The following is an 18,873-nucleotide window of genomic DNA, read 5'->3' as shown; positions in this document are numbered from 1 at the left end:
GCAAAGAGACTGACATATGTCATCGTAAGAAAATTAGATTTATAACAAAAATACAATACTGTAGTTTTTTAAAGCTTTATTTATTACAAAACTAATGTTATAAAAGTATCATTTTATTATATGAAGATACAAATTATACAAAATCAAGAAAGAAATCACAATGTGAAATTAAATCTTAGGTGATCTCTGGGTTATCTAGAAATAATTACAATCTAGTTATATCAAATAATAGGTGTAAACTTTGGGAACATCACAGTTTAAAGTTGAAAACTTAGTACCGGTACTGTTAAAAGCGAAGCGACTTTTGGTTAAGTTTATAAACAGCTTTTTAAAAATATATCTTAAATTCCTTCCTTCTAAAACTAAAACTAACTGTTATATTTCATTTTGAGGGAACTATTTATTGGTAACTATTTCAAAAGGAGACAAATAATTACCGATGTCTTATTGACGTTTTGTTTCAGATGTGGAAGTAGGTGACAATGTTATTAACTTATAGTACATATTCTACATAGGAAGTTACACAATGGTACATTCCCTAGACTATAAATTAAGATGGCAAATCAGCAGTCTTGTATGACTATTATTCTTCCTCTTTCTGTCAACTTCGTACAGCCGAGGATTGATTCCGATCTTGGGTTCTTCCAGACCTGCAAAAATTAAATTTGGATTTAAGATTGCTCTAAAATTATAAACATTTCAAAGCATTACACGTAGTTTACTGATTTAAATTACTGTGATTTCACTTACTTAACTTAAAGATATTTTTTATAAGTCTCTACAGTAAGACAATTGCATTCAAATATCTAACACTATAAGTCTGTGCCTCTCATTTACAGAATGAAGATACATAAATAAAATAAATTAGTTTCGATCTAAGACGGCTTAAACTAAGGCATTAAGGCATAAAGTTCAAGCAAATTACCCAAGAGTGGAGGTATTTAGAGCATCTCCCCAGCTGACGTGTTTTGGCTGAAAGTCGGTCTCCAGTCGAACTCGATCACTCTGGCGTTTCTCGTGGCGACTGATGGCACAGCAGCAGCCAATCAGAAGCAAGATCTGCAAGACCACCCATGCTACTCCGATCATGAATGATGTTCCGAGAGTGGCACAAACTAGCTCTGTCCCAGTACTTCTGCTGGTGTAGACGTCAGTGCCTAGATAAGTATGAGTTTTGATTTATACAAGTCTGTGTTAGCTGTACCAGACGATAGGTGTTTCTACTACTAATGGATTAAAATTTTAGCTGAATCATAATTGTTCTTGCCTTTTGATACTGAGAAAAGACAGGAAGTTTTGATGGTTGGAAAATGAACCCGAAGCTTTCCTTGGTTGTGGGGCCTTTAAGGTTCTTACTCTAGAAACTTCAAGTTAACAAAGCTATTATTTAATTGATTCAAAACTCATCCTTTGTTCATCTTGGCATTAAAATATATACCGGTACATTGGAGTAGTAGTAAATCAAATCAAATTAGTGACGAATTTTATTATTTCTTTAAGCTACAAAACAACTCTCTCCAGAGGAAAAAAATCTCCTATTTCTCCATTCAAAACTTTACTCTACACCCCTTTTATTCCTTTTATAGCCCCTCCCAAAGAGTCCTCAGTTTTGGTTTACCTTTTTCCTTTCTTTTTCTTGTGCCTTTCCCTATTGGACTGTTAATTACCACATTTTCTGACAGCATATATAATAGTTTTCGACTACCTGTAGCCTGAATGTAAGAAGTGGTTTTGAGATAGATCCTTGCATCCTAAGATATAGGACATACAAAATAATCCTCAAATTACCATTATCAGCTGTCTGGGAGTTTGGTGACCCCTCACTCTTTGCTCCCGGAGTCATTACCCTAAGTTCCAGCTGTAAGGGGATCTCTTCCATGATGTCGTCCAGAGATCTTCTCCATCTCCTGTTGTGAGAGCTCATCAGAGACACCTCGTCCTCATCCATGAGATCCGTGAGGGATCGGCGCCTTCTCTTGCCAAAGGACGTCAACCCGTTGCCGCAATCTGTCTGCAATATGAGTTAAAAGTAAATGTTTACACCAAATAAAAGGTTCTTTAATCATGATACTATTTCAATTATATAACTTACAAACTTAGCTTTCTGTCAAAGTCTTGTTTGTCTTTATAGTTGATGCTCGGGTCTCGGCTTCTATCAAGCCATAATCATATTTTTTTACAGGATTAAGTAATAATATCTTACGATATGGTTCAGCAGTTTACCAAACATCTATATTGTTTTGTTAATACACATTTTTGAAGGTTCATTAACTAGTGCAACGCAGGTTATATTTAACAATTCAGTTCTCTAAAACATTTGTCAGTTCTTACCGGTTGACAAGAAGTAACACAGAATGTGAGTATCACGCTGAACCTAATGATGTTTGAGTCTGGGAATTTGAAGGCCCGAAAGCGAGCGACAAGCACAGAGTTGTTCCTGGGGGTGAGCGGGGGGAAGGTTGTGGGGTCCGGGGGACATCCCCGCCAATCCAGGAGTAACAAGGAGTCCTGACCGGAGCCTGAACTTGCGATGAGATGACCTGCTCGGATCTTTGTCACATCTGCAAGCAAGGAATTATGAGATTTTAAATGTTCAACTATCTGGATAGCCGAGTGGTTATAGCACTTACATTCAAATCATCATTATTAAAACAGGATAGTTGTAACTGCATGACCTTACCAGTAGGAGTTGAACAGTTAGCAATTAAAAATGTATTCTTTTCGAACCCCACCATACTGAGCCACTTTTAACGCACGAGGATTTAGGACTATTGGGAGTACAATGAAGAGAAAAATGCCCCCACAATATAGGTGGAGAGGGCCGCAATTATCTCACGGGGCCCATAGTGCATCACAAGCAAACTGTAGGCCACCAGACTCTAAAATTTCATTAATACATCAGATTTTACCGGACATACAAGTTTGGTGGACACAATAGACCTCACAGTTCACAGTGTATTCTTCCCTATGCCACTATTTTTTATTGTACTCACTGTAGGAAGGGTTAACGAATATCTGCAGCTCCAGCTCGTCGCCCAGTTCAGTCTGTGAGGCAGGGACGCCTCCTCGCCCAACGTCCACCACCCTCATCTGCGCACTAGGTGGATATGTGGCGTTGTTGTAGCTCCCGTAACCTTCTATCACGTTCTGCACAGGGCTGAATCGAAAAAAGAATGTAATTTGAAAATCAGTTACAGAGAATCATTTTAATCATATTAAAGTTATAATCACTTTGTGTAGAAAGACAATGTTTTTGGTAACGGATTAAGTAACAAAAATGTATTAGTTCTCAAGCTATAATAGAGAAGGTGGGTAAAACAGTTAGTTTATTTTTTCTTGCTGTTAATTTACTTCTCAATGCTCCAAATAAGTTTATCTCCCCACTACTTTGGGATTAAAAATGTTCATTGTATTTACAGCTTACACTAATTAAAACATAAGTTTCTTTTAATAACTGTGCAAACAGACTCAATGATTAGATTTTCATTGTGATGTTTGTGACCCGTACCATAGGTACTAATGACAATTCTAAGAGACATATTCCCCGGGTTTGCTTTGGTACTGATAGTGCTATATACTTACATGAGGATTCCTATTGCTACCTATTGAAAAATTCCCTGCCTTTCATGAAAACCCCAAACAAACTTCATGACAATCCCTGCTAGTTATAATATAATCCCCACTACTTACGTGAAAATCCCCTACTATTTTCATGAAATCCCCCCCCCCAACTTCTTTCATGTCAATTCCCTGCTACTTACATGACAATCCCCCGCTACTTACATGGGGTCCTTGACATAGAAGGATGAGTTGAGAGTTATATTGTTGCCAGGCTGGGGCAGCTCCCCTGGTCCCACACCTGGGTTGTTGGTGTCCAGATAACAGCTGACTCTGACAACTCTATCACTGGCTGTCTGTATCAGTCTGTGGTGTTGTACAACTATTGTTGTTGTTGCTACAGATCTGAAAATATAAGGTTGTTTCAGTTATTGTCGTGAAACGATTGTGGATTCTTCAAAGTGCAAAAAACCTAGTTTTGAGACGCAACGCAGGAATTTGTATTGGCGAGGGTGGAGTCAAAATGGGACAGTGACTATAGCAGCAAATGCAAGGGGCAGCCCCCACTTTTAGATAGATATATCAACAAATTAATGAAATGTTTTTCATAATACATCACTAGTGGTTTTCGCCTCTCTAATTCTAGGGGTCAATTGATGCCACTGATGTGGGATGTGTTAACTTAACGTTTTCCATATAAATTAGTATTTTGATCTAATTTGTACTACCCATTACTAAGTTGATGGAATATTAGCTGATTCTGATCATCAATTTACAACTTTCCTAAGATAGCTCCTGTTTTTCCTCTTAACACCAAATATTTTATCAGTACAAACGTTTAGATAATTCAAACCAACTATATTTATCTCTATTTGTTGGGATTAGTTTGGATTTTTATGTAGTTTAATGGACCTCACTGGCTTTGATTGTTGGGCTTCTGGTAAATAGATCTTGTTAAACAAACAGCTGATCTCAGTCGATAACAAAGCCTCACAAATCATCCCATTCAATTCAATGATTTATTTTCTCTTGCATTTATTTTCAGTTTAAAATACACATCTTAATGACATTGCTGTCTCCAAAATAGGAGTCTAGTGCATATATTAATTAAACACAAAAATCTAAAACACATAAAGAACGTTTGTCAATAACCTGTTTTGGTTCCCGATCCCCTTCAGGATTTGCACATCGCACTTGTTGCGGATGTATTCCGTCTGAGGAAGAGGGATGACCAGAGTCACGTGGTCCTGGCCGTTGTTGTTGGCGACACAGTCAAACGCGTGACCTCTCACGAAGATCTGTCCAGCGAACATCCGTTCTCTCAACGTGACCACGATGGAGGCCGGTGAACATTGGATGGACACTGAAATCATTTTAACTAGCCTGATTAAATTTGTTGATGGTAGGGAGTAAATCAGTTATCTTAATCATTTCTTATTCTAAAATTTGCCTCTAGTTATACTCACTTCAACATGAAAAGGCATTTTCTCTCCGGCCAGGAGACAGCATTTGGATTGAGTATAAAAATCCTGTTTCAGCAAGGTCTGGTGTGGAGCTCATGAGCAGTTAAACTGTTTGTAGCAGAGGTTATTTGGAGAAACGTAAAATAAAGAGGGTGAATCGGCTGAAAGTTGACTAAATTCGAGGTTTTATTGGAAATTCAACTTCAAATCTGAAGGTTTGCTACTGTTGCCTATCCTTTTCAACTAGTTCTTAAACGTAGGTCGTTCTTTTGTTGTCAGAGGCATGGTGTTTTTTGGCGTCAACCTCATCATCACTTCTACACTGTTGCCAGACATTTTGCCCTCACTGTGAAGAGGCATGAGTCTACAGTAGGGAGCACGAAAGTTTGCAGTTGAATGAGGAGCCTATTTACCATATGTTTTTGAATGAACCAATGAGAACCGCGCGGTGTTGCCAAATCTAATAATACCAGCTGATTTGAAAATATATATTTTAATTAGTGTTGTCAACAGGCGATGTGGCAACGTCGCACTAGCCTTGTCTTGTGATTGGCTGCCACCAACTGCAAACTTTCGTGGTCCCAATTATAGCCAGTCTTAGTCTCAGCATAGCCACTGAGGATGCCTCTTCAAGATAAGAGCAAAAATCTGGTAACAGTATATTAGTGACGATGATTGACGCCAAAAAAACCACCATGAATACCTATCCTTACTGTTTATGACTCCATTCCATGATTTGTATACTTTGGATATTCATATTGATAAGATGAAGAAAAAGCATGATAAAATAATATAGGCAATATTAAATCACTGAATAAGTGTAAAAGCATATTGATAGAATTTTTATGATGAATTATAATTTATTTAATTTCCCATTGGAAAAGCCAAACATAATAACCTAGAGTCTTTGAGTAAAATTATCGCTACCTACAATCTAGGCAGGCTATCCGCTCCCTGTAAGTGGTACAGGGCTGTGGTACTAGGGGAGTCACCCGAGATGTCACTTCGTCCGAGTGTAGAACACAGCGTGAGATCCTGTTGCCGTAGACGGGACATTGGTACGTGTACGCTACGCAGGGAAACGAAGCTTCCGTTTGACATCTCCATTCACACTGAAAGTAAGACAATATGCATATTAGTATCTGAGATGGTGATTATTCATAGTGTTAGACCGTTAAGAAAAAATAATTTTCTCCTTCTTTACCTTGTTCTGATTCATATGTAACCTAGAAGCCTAGAGCACTTTACAAAGAATCCCTATTCAAATGTTTTGTAACTAACCTGTTTCTCCGTTAGATTGTCCAGTTCTTTGTCTGATCGCAGAGTAGTTTTATTGTAGATGGGATCATGCCAACAATATTCTTCAACCGCAGGTTGCCCCTCTGTGGAAATGTATAGATTAAGGCTTATCTATAAGTATAAAAGAGGATGTTTGTATATATATTTGTTTGTTTGTTTGTTTGGCAGTGATAAACTCAGACACCGCTGAACCGATTGCCACGAAACTTGGTACATACGTTTAGAATGTCATGGAATAGGTTTATGCACCATCAATTTCGTGATCCGTCCAATCGGCTCCGCCCCAGTGGCTCTGGAGTTTCCCATGTTAACCTTATGAGAAATGGAATTAATGAATCTTAACAGCTGTTTCAATTAAACAAGTTGGTTCTGTTCTATGATGTTCAATAGCATTAAAGTTACAAGGATTACCAACAGGGTGCAGCACTATTATTTCTTTTACATTTATGACAACAGCTAATTTGCAACCAAAAAACTGAGTGAGCGTAGCGAACGAACTTCAACCTGGAGGCGAGTTAGCGTAGCGAACGAGCTAACCTGAAGGCAAGTGAGCGCAGCGAACGAGCTCCAACCTAAAGGTGAGTGAGCGTAGCGAACGAGCTCCAACCCAAAGGTGAGTGAGCATAGCGAACGAACTTCAACCAGGACGTGATTGAGCCATGCGAACGAGATCATCTTGAAAATTAAGAAGTTAAACGGGGCGAAGCCCGCGGGATTATAAATAGTCAAAGGCAAGACAACGTCTGCCGGGTTCAGCTAGTAGATGTATAAAAAGCTAAAAAGTCTAGTAGAATATTATAGAGACACAGTTTAAACTTATAATTTGATTGAAGCTAAAAGCATACTCTATAAGTGGGATGGGTTTTCTGAAAGTATACAAAATAGTTAAAAAAAAGTACAAAATTTTATTTTTTGAGCATTAAAAATGGGAAAACCCCATTAAGCTCTTATAGAACCCCGCTCCCATAGTCCAAGTCCAATCATGCTGGTTTGCAAAGTCGTTAGAAGAAGCATAAGTTCAAATGTTTGTACAAAATTTTATCAGTATGTACAACAATCAGTCATTGGCATTAGCACACTCTATCATTCTCTTAGTTCTCCGTCTATCTTCACTCCTAAACTGGCTAAAATGCAAAAAAGGCAATGTAACGTCTAATTCTACCCTCTCACTCACCAGGTGTGTACCCATTGAATACCGGACACTGGTTCTCCATGTAGTCAAACTCCCTGTTCGAGGCTACCGAGGGAGTGAAGCTCTCAGGGCTGGTGTGTCGGTCATACTGACTGAGCGTGCACGTGCGCGACCATGCCTGGTACTGCGCGGACCTGCACGGTGGCGCACCCTGGCTGCCGTTGAAACACAACTGGGCACACATCCATCTGTAGAAATGATGTAAGGTTAGAGTAGAATGTATCCTTTTGTACTAGAGCTTACCTGGGGTTTAAAAAAGTTTAGAGTTTTTTGTTGTTGGATTAAGTTTAAGCATGAAGTTTGGTTCTGGGAAAGTTCCAATGTCAACTGTAAGAGAAGGCCACAATCAGCCTTAATAGATTTTAAAATTAATTCATACTTAATGTTATATGTTTGGGTAGATGAATTATGGTACTCGCTAAGTATTCAGAAGGTCAATATGGCTCGATCCAAAAAAAAGTCAGTGGCTTTTTAATGTTTATGAAAATGCACCTAGCTCCCCATTGACTTTTAATGAACGACCTTGACTATAAAATCCACTACACCAGGCATCTTTTTTTATCGAGCATATACCTTAGTCACATCCTCAATCTCAAGAGCTATAGTGATAGCTTTTTTAATTAAACTGGATCCTAAAGTAGATTTATTCTTACTTGTCAGCAATGTTGGGGACAACTTGAGATTGTTCTGCCAGTAGTTTGTATCCTGGTATATACTCCACAGGCCACGCTCTCTGTATGCATTCTCTGGGAACTGAAAACAAGTGAGATGAAATTTCTGTTAGATCAGGGATTGTAAGTTCCACATATTTTTCAGTTCCACAGTACCTCAAAATCTAGAAACTAGGAGAACGTGTTTTACCTGATGAAGTAAAATAATTAAATAATGAAGCTTATACAAATTTATTTGAGTTATAATAATATCAATTAATTGTATGATGAAATATGAAAACAAGTTCACCTCTCAAACAAACTTTCCTGTAGAAGTGAACGGTTGGTTGAAACTGGTAGTCTTCATATTGTCGACCAATATTGACTCGGTAACATGCTCCTTGCTTGTAGTCCATGATGAATCCGTCGCAGTTGGAGGACTCTTTACATCTACAGCAAATAGTACACTTGTTATTTTCAGTAAAAAAAAAAAACAAAAAACATGTAGCTCAACCGTTTTGAGTCAAATGAAAATTTAATGTCCCCCAGTCTCATGTGATGATGTAGTGGAACTTAAGTGATCACAGATTGAATTAAATGAATAGTCGCAGATTGAATGAACGAGTAATACTTGCAGATTGAATGAACAAGGCAGATTGAATGAAGGAGTTGAACAGATCTATTGAACCATTGATCACAGATGCAATTCATGTATTATTACCTGTTGTAGCATGTAGCTGTGATGGCCACACCTGGAGCCTGCCCATAGAGTAACACAGGAGGGTAGGCTGTCCTGGGCAACATGTTGGGAATCTTGGCAAATGTTAAAATCAGACCTGGCCCACAGGCTTGGCCTGCAAAAGCATACATAGATTACATATTGATTTATCAGTATTTTTTAAGCGAACATTCACAGAAACATTGATTATAAATTGCATGATTACATCGAATAATAACACTAACCCAATTTTTGTATGCTAGTTTTAAAGGATGAGTTTTTAGTAATTTTCTCAACTTTAAACAGTACCAAATTGTAAGAAAGTGGTTTGGTGCAATTTCACAAAATGATACAAATGTACTTACTTTTTACGATAATTGCCAGATAATGTAAACATATTAGAAAAACTAGATGTTCTGGAGTGTCCATCTGCAACCAGAAAAAACCATAAAATTAATAAAATATATAAAACTATATGAAATTTATTGTATAAGAAATCAAGTATAAACTTTTACTAATATTACAATTTAGTATTGATATTGAGGTATAAAATCCACAAAGTAATAATAAACTCTCCTTTTTCTTACTGGTTAAAAGCTAACAATGGTACGTGAGAATTTAATAAACTTTATCATTACCTATGAGATAAATTTATCTATGCTATCTTCATTTTCCTGAATTAGAGTGGATAATATGAGTATAATCATAGACTAAGCAACACAAGGGAGTATGTTTCATCATTGCCTATACAGTATAGTCAATGGTTTTATCCATGGTAGAATGTAGTAAGAGAAGACGGCTGTGTTGTTTTAATGACTAGGATCGTCTGTTACTTTTAAATTTAGCGAGATAATTAAATTTTAGCACAATGATCGAGGACAGCTGGGCTTTGGAGTGTTTATCATCTTTTCAAAATAAGTTTTCCATGGCAAAAAATTAATTGTCTTAAGGGTTGTTGAAGTCGAGGTCCTTAAAACACATACTTTTATAATAACCAAAGAACACTTTTTTATCTAAAAAACAAAACCTCCTCCAATATTGAATTTAATTCTATCTCTCAACCCAATAAATATTACACACAGGTAAGCAAAAGCATATTTTAACAAAGCATGGAAACACTCAGTTATGTCAAAGAAAACTTAATTTATAACAATTCTGCAAAAAATGTGTAAAACTGTGATGAATATGGATGGACTTTCTCTGGACCATGTAACACATACATGTGTCATCTGTAGGTCTGTGTTTTGTTTGTGTAGGTTGGCAACCTTGGCTTGGCCTTCAACTCTGGGCAAGTCATTGTCAAGTCTACACCCAGCTTATGTCAAAGCACATGCAATGACTTCTGAGGCATTCACGAATTTGGGATGAAAAGGAAGAGGATTCATCACTGACAAGTTAGATTTGTCACGGTGGCCTTGGAATCTGAAACTATTACTGTATACAGAGTAGGAAGGACGTGTTTTAAAAGTTGTTTAATGATTGGGTGAATAGAAATACATTCATTTCAAAAACCGATTTGACTATCCTATCTGAAAACATTAAAAATAACCAAAAACACATCAATTTGAATAATGTTTTAAAGATCGGACGATACTACGTGGGATTGATAAGTTATAGATTACCCGTTAGCCAGAGTATTCCATTATTTTTTATAGCTAGAATGGTAAGTAAAATGAATCATTAAAGGGTATATTATGTTGCATTTAAATTCCTCCAGATTATGAGATCTCCAAGTTGTGTGATTGTTGTAGATCCGTAAGCTTGGAGAAAAGCATGTTTTAAAAACTACTTAAAATATAATAAATGTTGTCATGCCTACAGTATTTATTTCTGTAATTAAACTTCAAGGCGATTTTCACTAAACAACAAACAATGTATGTAGACTAATAAAACTTATTTAAACAACAAATAACGTAACTGTTAACATTAAATTGAAACGGAATAGTTTGAGTACTGTTTAGGTATTTTGCATTCTGCATGATGGTTCTATAAAAATAATCCTTCTACATAAATTAAACTGTATTAACTCTGTCACTTTTCTATAGAAATATTTGTGAGTAGAACGGTAGAATTTAAATGAAAAAGATATCTAAAAAGTTTTATTTATTCGATGTAAACTTGTCACAAACACTATAATCCTCTCTCAAGTGAAAGTCCTTTCTCAATAAAAACAGTCATAAACCGACGCGAATCCGATTCCACGCAGAGATGAATACAACAACAATGTAACAACATTATAAGAATGATTTTGAACTAGCGCGGCCACAGCCATCTAGAGTAGTGACGCATTGTTGTGATTGGCGGATGGATCTTACCGATGACGTAATAGAAAATGCATGGGTTTGATTGGCTGTTGAACCACGACAGTCTAGAATAATAATAAGGGAAGAGGATGTAAAACGACAGAAGTTATTAGCAGTAGATTATTCAGATGGATCATACCGGACGAGTAATTCAGAATCTTAAAACATAAAAAGAGCTTCCTCATTCCATTGATTAAAAATACACCTTTATAGTCCTATCCTAGTCCTAGTAATATTATAAATGAGAAAGTTTGGATGTATGGATGTTTGTATGTTTGTGACAAGTAAACACGAAAAATACTGGTCGGATTGGGCTGAAATTTGGCATGATGATAGCTCACATTCCCGATTAACATATTAATAGGCATATTCTTATCACAAAAATCCTTTTGGGCTCCGCCCCAGTGGCTCTGCAGTTCCCCATGTTAACCTTATGAGTATTATTCATATTTAAAGGTAATTAAAGAATTTAGCCAGCTGTTTCAACTAAAAGAGTTGTTCTATGATATGCAAAAGCATTAAAAATTTATAAGATTTACCATCAGGGTGCAGCACTATTATTTTTTTCATCTATATCTATAAAATCCAATGTATGTTTGTCCTTTATGGACTCCAAAACCGCTCGACAGATTGTAATGAAGATTTCAGGCATTATTAAGCATTATTCAAGGATGGTTTGTGTGAAGTTTGGTGCAGATCCATCAAAAGGGCTCCGCCCCAGTGACTCTGGAGTTTCCCATGTTAACCTTATGAGTACTCATATTTAAATGGAATTAAAGAATCTTAACAGCTGGTTCAACTAAACTATCTGATTCTGTGATGTTCAATAACATTTTTTTAAGTTATGAGAATAGCTAATTTGCAACCAAAATGTGAGTGAGCGTAGCGAACGAACTTCAACCTGGAGGCGAGTTAGCGTAGCAAACGAGCTAACCTGAAGGCAAGTGAGCGCAGCGAACGAGCTTCAACCTAAAGATGAGTGAGCGTAGCGAACGAACTTCAACCAGGACGTGATTGAGCCATGCGAACGAGCTCATCTTGAAAATGAACGAGCATGTGACATAAAACCACAATAGGACAGGACGACGTCTGTCGGGCCAGCTAGTTATTTATGAAAACAGCTAATTTGAACTAAGCAGCAACAAAAAACTGATTCGCAATGAGAACTGTCAAAGTAGGATTGTTTACAGTTATGTTTATGTTTTTAATTTCATGAATAATTTATGATATTTTGCGAATTTTTAATAATCTATCTTTCTCTATTGTGTAGGTGAAGTAGTAGAACATTATGGCTATGGTAGATGTGTAATACTATCGCATACCGTAAATTTGAGGGAGGAAGCAAATTTTCTCAAACCGTGTTTTCTCACATCGCAAACGCAAAGATCGGGTATAACTGCAATAAGCATTTTATACTTATTTGCCAACCCCGTACGAAGGATGGGTACTCTGCCAGTCTATAATATTTTTGAATCAGCTGAAAAAATTATAGTTGGTTCCTTGTGGTATGCAGAAGGTGTTAAAATCTTACCCACAACTGATTCTAAAAAATTATAATTACACACTATTGTTATTTACACATCACTGCAATCTCACACTCCTTACAATCACAACGATTGTAATTAAAGATGATTCCGGTTCTAAAACAGTAAATCAATATTTAGGCGACGTTAAAATATAGCCAAGAACCAAGACGAATCACTCATAAGAAAATTGTTAAAAATTACATAAATAATCTGTCTGAACTCTTTTTGCAGTTTGGATACAAAAGTATCATGTGTATTAGGCTCTATGACCATTGGCATTATAAACATCGGTACAATCATCTAAATAAAACTATATAACGATGTCAATGCAACTACCCGAATACAACTTATTATAGAAATACGTTTACTGATATGTTACATGGTTCAGTTGTTAGTAATACAGTAATGCATTTTTATAACTCTGTTGCAAATATTTTATTCCATACGACAATGTCCGAGAAGAGAAGGTTAATTTTTAGTATATTGGGTCAAGGCTCCTTTAGAATTATACAAGGGTTTTGCCGTACCTGACCAGCAAACTAACAAGATGATGTCATCTTTAACCGCGTTAGCTCTTGATCTTTTTTATACGTGCTGTGCATAGTGATGTACTATTTATATAACCATGGATTAAATATACTCACTCATAGATATCATTTTTATGAATCAGCTTGTGAAAATATTTTAGTTGTTCACGTCCTTGTTTTATTGTACATTATTTATTTATTGTTATTTAACTTATTCGCAAACTATTTGAACTAATTCTAAATTTCAATTTTTCTTTGGAAAAATAATGAATTTCATACAAGAAAAGTGTAATTTACTCAAGAACTAATCAAATAATTATTTTGATATTTACATACAATTACGATCATGGTGGCATTGCCGAACAATGACGTCATCAATCCCATAATGCATTTCATTGGACAGAAATCAGGTCAGCGATTGTTAAACACCCGCATGGTTAAAAAACACGGTGATGTGACTTGTTTGTATTGTGCTAGTTTGATGGAGCAATGTCATATTTTATGGAGGAATCGATTAAAAATATCGTGATTCTCTTTACAGAGGAGTCGCTAATTTGTCTACTTTGCCAATAGCTTTTCTAAAGTTACAGTATCCTTTAGACCTGCTCCGAAAACGTACAATAACCAAGGGTAGGAACAAGTTTTCGAACCCGTTCCCAAAGTAGTGGTTATAATTTATCATTGTCAATTTATACTAAACGTAGTAGGAACTGCTTAGTCTTTATTACTGAGCAACCAACCTGCTTTGCCCATTCAAAACAAATTTCATTAATCATTTCCTTAAGACGCGTCACAAATTCAAGAAAAGGTTTAAAACGTTTAGTCGGTAAAACCGTAAATTTCCCATACGTTTTAAATATTATCACCCCTTCAACGGAAGTGCAGTTAAACAACAAAAACTATTCTCTATGCCTAACACATGCTGTCGGGTCCGTGAGCCGGCATTAACTATGCTTTGTAGTGTGCGTTTAGTGCGTGCGTGTGTTAGTGTGTGTGAAGGTGCGTATGCGTATAGATAAGCATAGTCTTACGTAAGTGTTAATGTTTCCTATGACACAATGCAGAGTAGGCAAATAAGTGGTGTGGGTATGGTCCAGTGTAATGACTCACTTGACATTGATTTGACTGAATACATTTGTAGTGGATCTGTCATGATTTTGTTTCACATTCAAGTAAATCTTAAAACTCTGGAATGTTAAACTAAATAAAATATGTACTAAAACTCATTATTGTTTCGTTTTAACGTTTTAATGTTGCATTTATACAAGAAGGGGGGGTGGAAGGGATTGTATTATCCAATAGTCAATTAACAAGTTTAAGTATTAAAAAGTAAATGTGGTGGTTATTGGTCAGAGAATTTCCGGTTTGATTCAGTCCAGTGGCTTTTTGGTGCCTCTAAACTCGATTATTTGATCAAACTTGATCATTTGATTATTTTAATTCTGATCAATGAATTCTAACTGAAATAGCAAGATTATCTCAATCGGGAAGAAGCTTCGCGGATCATATTATCACACCGTTCTACCATTGATTCTAAGAACGATTTAAAACGTTCATCCAATCTTAAAATCTTAAGTTGTTTATGTTTGTGACGCAGTAGTGGGCTTATTACATTATTTAGTTAAATAAATGTGTTCCCTCGTTATAAAACAGATTTTAAGATTCGTGTTCTTCTCTTTGGTTGTACCACCAGAGGAATATCATATCGTGATTTCACATAAATCACATAGTTAAACACACAGTTTCTTGGCAACACATAAGTTAAATTTTTAAATTTTTTAATTATTGTTAAATTTTTAAATTTTCAAATGAGCTGTGTAGTGAAATACGAATTTTCCTGAGGTGTCAATAACGTTTCTAAGGCTATAAATCCCTAATTCCACAAATAAAAATCCTTCAGTTGGATTCCGATATATATATTACAGGCATACACAGACAAGCAGACAAAAAATAGACTTTGCTCGTATAGAGTATAGGATATCTTTAGCTAAACAATTGAACATGAATTTAGTAAAATATGAATTGTATTTATTGGAAAATTAATTTAATCGAAATGTGAACATTTCAAACTAAAACTCGAAGATTGTTAAAAAGATGCTAAACGTTGATTTTATCGTTTTACAGGCCGAGCTTTTGATAATAATTCTCGTCAGACGTTCCTTAGGAAATCCTGGGTCTAAAAGCAGCCCATCCATCGTTCCGACGCGGCTCTGCAACTGAATTCTTTGGTCCAAGGCATACCCAAAGAACAAATACAAATACAAGTACAAAGAAACAAATACTTGTTTCTGGGAAATTTTCAGGTACACTCTATGCCATAATTTAAATTTCAGTTACTATAGAGAAGCAGTGCCACCACGTAGCGTTGATTCCATTGTATCTACAATTTCATAACATTATAAGCCAATCGTCGAACTCAGTAGAGAGAAGCGACTCTCGGCTTGCCAAAAAATAAAAGCGATGTATTACTCTACATCTTATATCGGGCGTGTAGCAGACCTGCCGTGACTTAAGCCAGCTTTTCTGGATATTAGTACAGAACTAGTTACACAAACGCTGGCGAGAACGTAACTAATGTTTACAATACATTTCATTTTCTAGTAAAGTTGTATGTAATAAAACCTAGTTGACTGAATGAAGAGATTATAGTGATTTAATTTTAATACAGATACCAGGGAAAGTTTAGTTTATAATGTGATTAATTATTGATTAAAAACACATCCAGAGCAGTGGAGTGTGGTGGTGACAGGCAGCGCTACCTGTTGGTGTTGCAGTGAACTACGTCCGCTTTACCGCCAACTACGATTCTTGCCACCACGTTTTATAATTTATTAATACATTTATTTTATTTATGAATGCAATCTTTAATGAGTGTTAAATTCAGTGATGTTTTTCATGAGGATTTTCTTGTTGCTAAGTATTTCTCAATATAACTCAAGATTTTACCATTGTAAGGGAGGATTTGGAAAGGGGAGGCAGGAGTTCAAACACAAGTTTATAACCAGCTAATTCAAACCTGTAAAACAAGTGTAAGACCTTCCATACGGTATATATGTATTATATTTATATTTATAATAAAAATAATTTTAAAGACTTTGATCATATTTGGTCTTAATCCCGTTATTTCGGGAATGTCTAAATCAATCCCGGGATTGCTCCTTATAAATTTGATCCGAATGTGTTCATAAATAACTAGAAAACTACAACAGTGCCATTTTAAATTCGCAGGTTTTCTTTAATTATCACCTCCAATAAGCGTTAGATGCGTTTGACTGCGGAATTGTTTATTTTTTCAAGTTCCACAAAATGGGCAGGAAATTGATTGCAAAATTTTATTTTTGTAGAAAATGGGGAAACCAAATTTTTACCTCATAAAATCCCCATAAACACCCAGGGTGGTTCCCATAGACCATGCTGGTAAAAATGTTATCAACATCCGATCAGATTTGCTCAAAATCAACATATGCTGAACTACATTTGATATGTTTGTTATGATAATTTAGTTAAGGTGGTAGAAAAAATGTTGTGTGTATTACGAGCCCAAACAGTTATTGTTGCTCTCAAAATGTATGTCATCTACAGTTCTCAAGCGTCATTGACTTGTTTGAGTTCTTAACACAACTGTTGTCTACAGCTATAACAATGTTTAGTTTTCAAAATAAAACTATTGGAACTCTGATTAACATAAAGGTAATTTATGACAACTGATTTGTTTGTTCTACAGTAATGACAATGCTCAGTTTGCAAGATAAAACTAGCAGAACAATTGACAAATACACTTATAACAAACATGTTCTGTCTAAAAATTAAATCATGTTCAAACTGAAACCAAGAATTAATCATAGTCATCATATGATTACCAGAAATAATATTGGAACGGAAACAGTTTTATTCATAAACAAATTATGTCAATATCAAGAAAGCAAACTTGTTTGTATTATTATTTAAATTAAACTGTTCCAAAAACACCAAAACATTAATGTTATGTAGTTCGATCTAGTGACGTAATTTGTTTATGTTTATGATCCATACCGATTCAGTTCTAATATCTTTCATATCAGTTGCAATAACTCCTTCAAGTCAACAGCTGATCTAATGCCTTTGTTTATGAGTCAAAAATACTGCTTCCATAAGGATTACATTGAAACTTTGAGGGCCCGTGGGGCGGATTCCTTCAAGAATTTAATAACGCCATATATATGTTGGCTCTCACCGATATGGTCTCTATCACCATGCAAAAATTGAAAATTATTGCTTCAGCCGTCTAGGAGGAGAATAAAAGTCACAAATAAAAATTTATTTTATTATAAGACGAAAAACTAAAGTAAAAAGTATTTTCATTTACAGAGGCTTAAAATCATGAAACTACTCTACCCTATATATAAAGTTTGGCCTTGAACATTAAGTTGGAACGATAAGGGTTATCGAGTTTAACCCATAAAGCCTTAACCCATATGTTACTGACATTGGGTTAAGGCTTTATGTATCAAATATTGCTGCAAAGTGTGTATCGTGTTTGGACTAAATATGCACCGTGGGAATTGTATTTTTCAATCGATTTAAACTTTTATATAGTTAAACAATTTTGCAATGTGAGTGGATTTTCTAAAAAAAATAATCTATTAAAACTGAATTTAAAAAGAAAAATATTTTATAATTTTTGCTAAACATCTATTATTACTATTATTAATTTGCATAGGGGACCTAAAACTACTAAAGTTCTTAAAATTGGTTAACGACTAGAAGCTTGAAATACATTAACAATTTATTCAAATGTTACCATAGGAAACGACCCAAACCCTGGAGTACCGTACATATAACTATCATAACTTATATCTATATATCTAGAATAAAATACTTTAATTTTTCCAATTGAACAAACCTATACTACATTAATATACAAATTTAACATGCAGGAATTAGTCTAAACCCTACAGCACAGAACGTAAGTATTTATAAATGATATACTAAATTTAAACTTTTAATTACATACCCTGATTTACATCTACCAAACTAAATATCAATTTAACCTAGAGGAAACGGCCCAAACCCTACAGTGTGTGACTTACCTCGCCGCTACAGACCGTATCAGCGTCGCCGTCGCGGCGCTCAACGTCCTTGTCACTTTCACTCCTACGACCAACGACCACTAAACTACGACTAAACAACGACCACCAATACTGAGGTGTGTGTAGTGAGGAGAGGAGTGTAGGAAGAGTTACCTCATCTTGCGATGTTATTGTAATGAACCTATCAGCTGGTACACACTTGATCAGCTGGTACACACCAATGTCTGCAAATCCTTCTTTGAGGAGAACTTGTTGAATTTTTACGGAATCATTATTGTTTGAGCGGTTGTTTTTGTTTAACATCGTTGAAAATCTTTGAAGTTTTTATTTATTTTTTGGAACACTATATTCAATTAATTAACTGACAAAAATGAACAATTTATTTTCAGAATAAATTATTCACTATAGTTCGTAGACTGCCACCTTGTCGCTTTTTCTTTCAAAATAATCAAACAATATTTAAATTTTGAATAAACTATATCTTGGTTTAGTTTCAAAAAGAGACTGACAATACCGTATTAAACCACGGTTCAGTTCAGTTCAGTTCACTTTATCTTCTCCACGGTCA

The 18,873-nt window shown here is 35.5% G+C and overlaps 1 protein-coding gene across 1 annotated transcript; it reads right to left on the bottom strand.

Annotated features, from left to right (window-relative positions):
- Window positions 1–44: 44 nt before the first annotated feature.
- On the bottom strand, window positions 45–18,405 carry LOC128994473 (uncharacterized). Its single transcript, XM_054419050.1, has 15 exons — window positions 18,306–18,405; window positions 9,246–9,309; window positions 8,884–9,016; window positions 8,473–8,612; window positions 8,166–8,265; window positions 7,495–7,700; window positions 6,303–6,403; window positions 5,953–6,133; window positions 4,711–4,921; window positions 3,784–3,963; window positions 2,994–3,157; window positions 2,332–2,561; window positions 1,789–2,011; window positions 926–1,157; window positions 45–650 (listed from the first exon to the last, which is right to left on the bottom strand). The coding sequence occupies exons 2-15, from the start codon at window positions 9,307–9,309 to the stop codon at window positions 602–604; spliced, it is 2,214 nt and encodes a 737-aa protein (XP_054275025.1). The 5' UTR covers window positions 18,306–18,405; the 3' UTR covers window positions 45–601.
- Window positions 18,406–18,873: the final 468 nt, after the last annotated feature.

This window comes from Macrosteles quadrilineatus, unplaced genomic scaffold (assembly GCF_028750875.1).
Source record: "Macrosteles quadrilineatus isolate MER2022 unplaced genomic scaffold, UCM_ALF_1.0 Scaffold_5__1_contigs__length_97177068, whole genome shotgun sequence".
NCBI classification, from domain to species: Eukaryota; Metazoa; Arthropoda; class Insecta; order Hemiptera; family Cicadellidae; genus Macrosteles; species Macrosteles quadrilineatus.
Note: the sequence above shows the minus strand (reverse complement) of the source record. Positions and strands in the feature narration are given on the sequence as shown.

Coding starts and splice junctions, on each gene's coding strand:
- LOC128994473 (XM_054419050.1), bottom strand. CDS start 9,309: ATGGACACTCCAGAACATCTAGTTTTTCTAATATGTTTACATTATCTG. Junction 3,964..4,710: donor GGGATCGGGAACCAAAACAG/GTTATTGACAAA, acceptor TTATATTTTCAG/ATCTGTAGCAACAACAACAA. Junction 651..925: donor CTAAATACCTCCACTCTTGG/GTAATTTGCTTG, acceptor TAATTTTTGCAG/GTCTGGAAGAACCCAAGATC.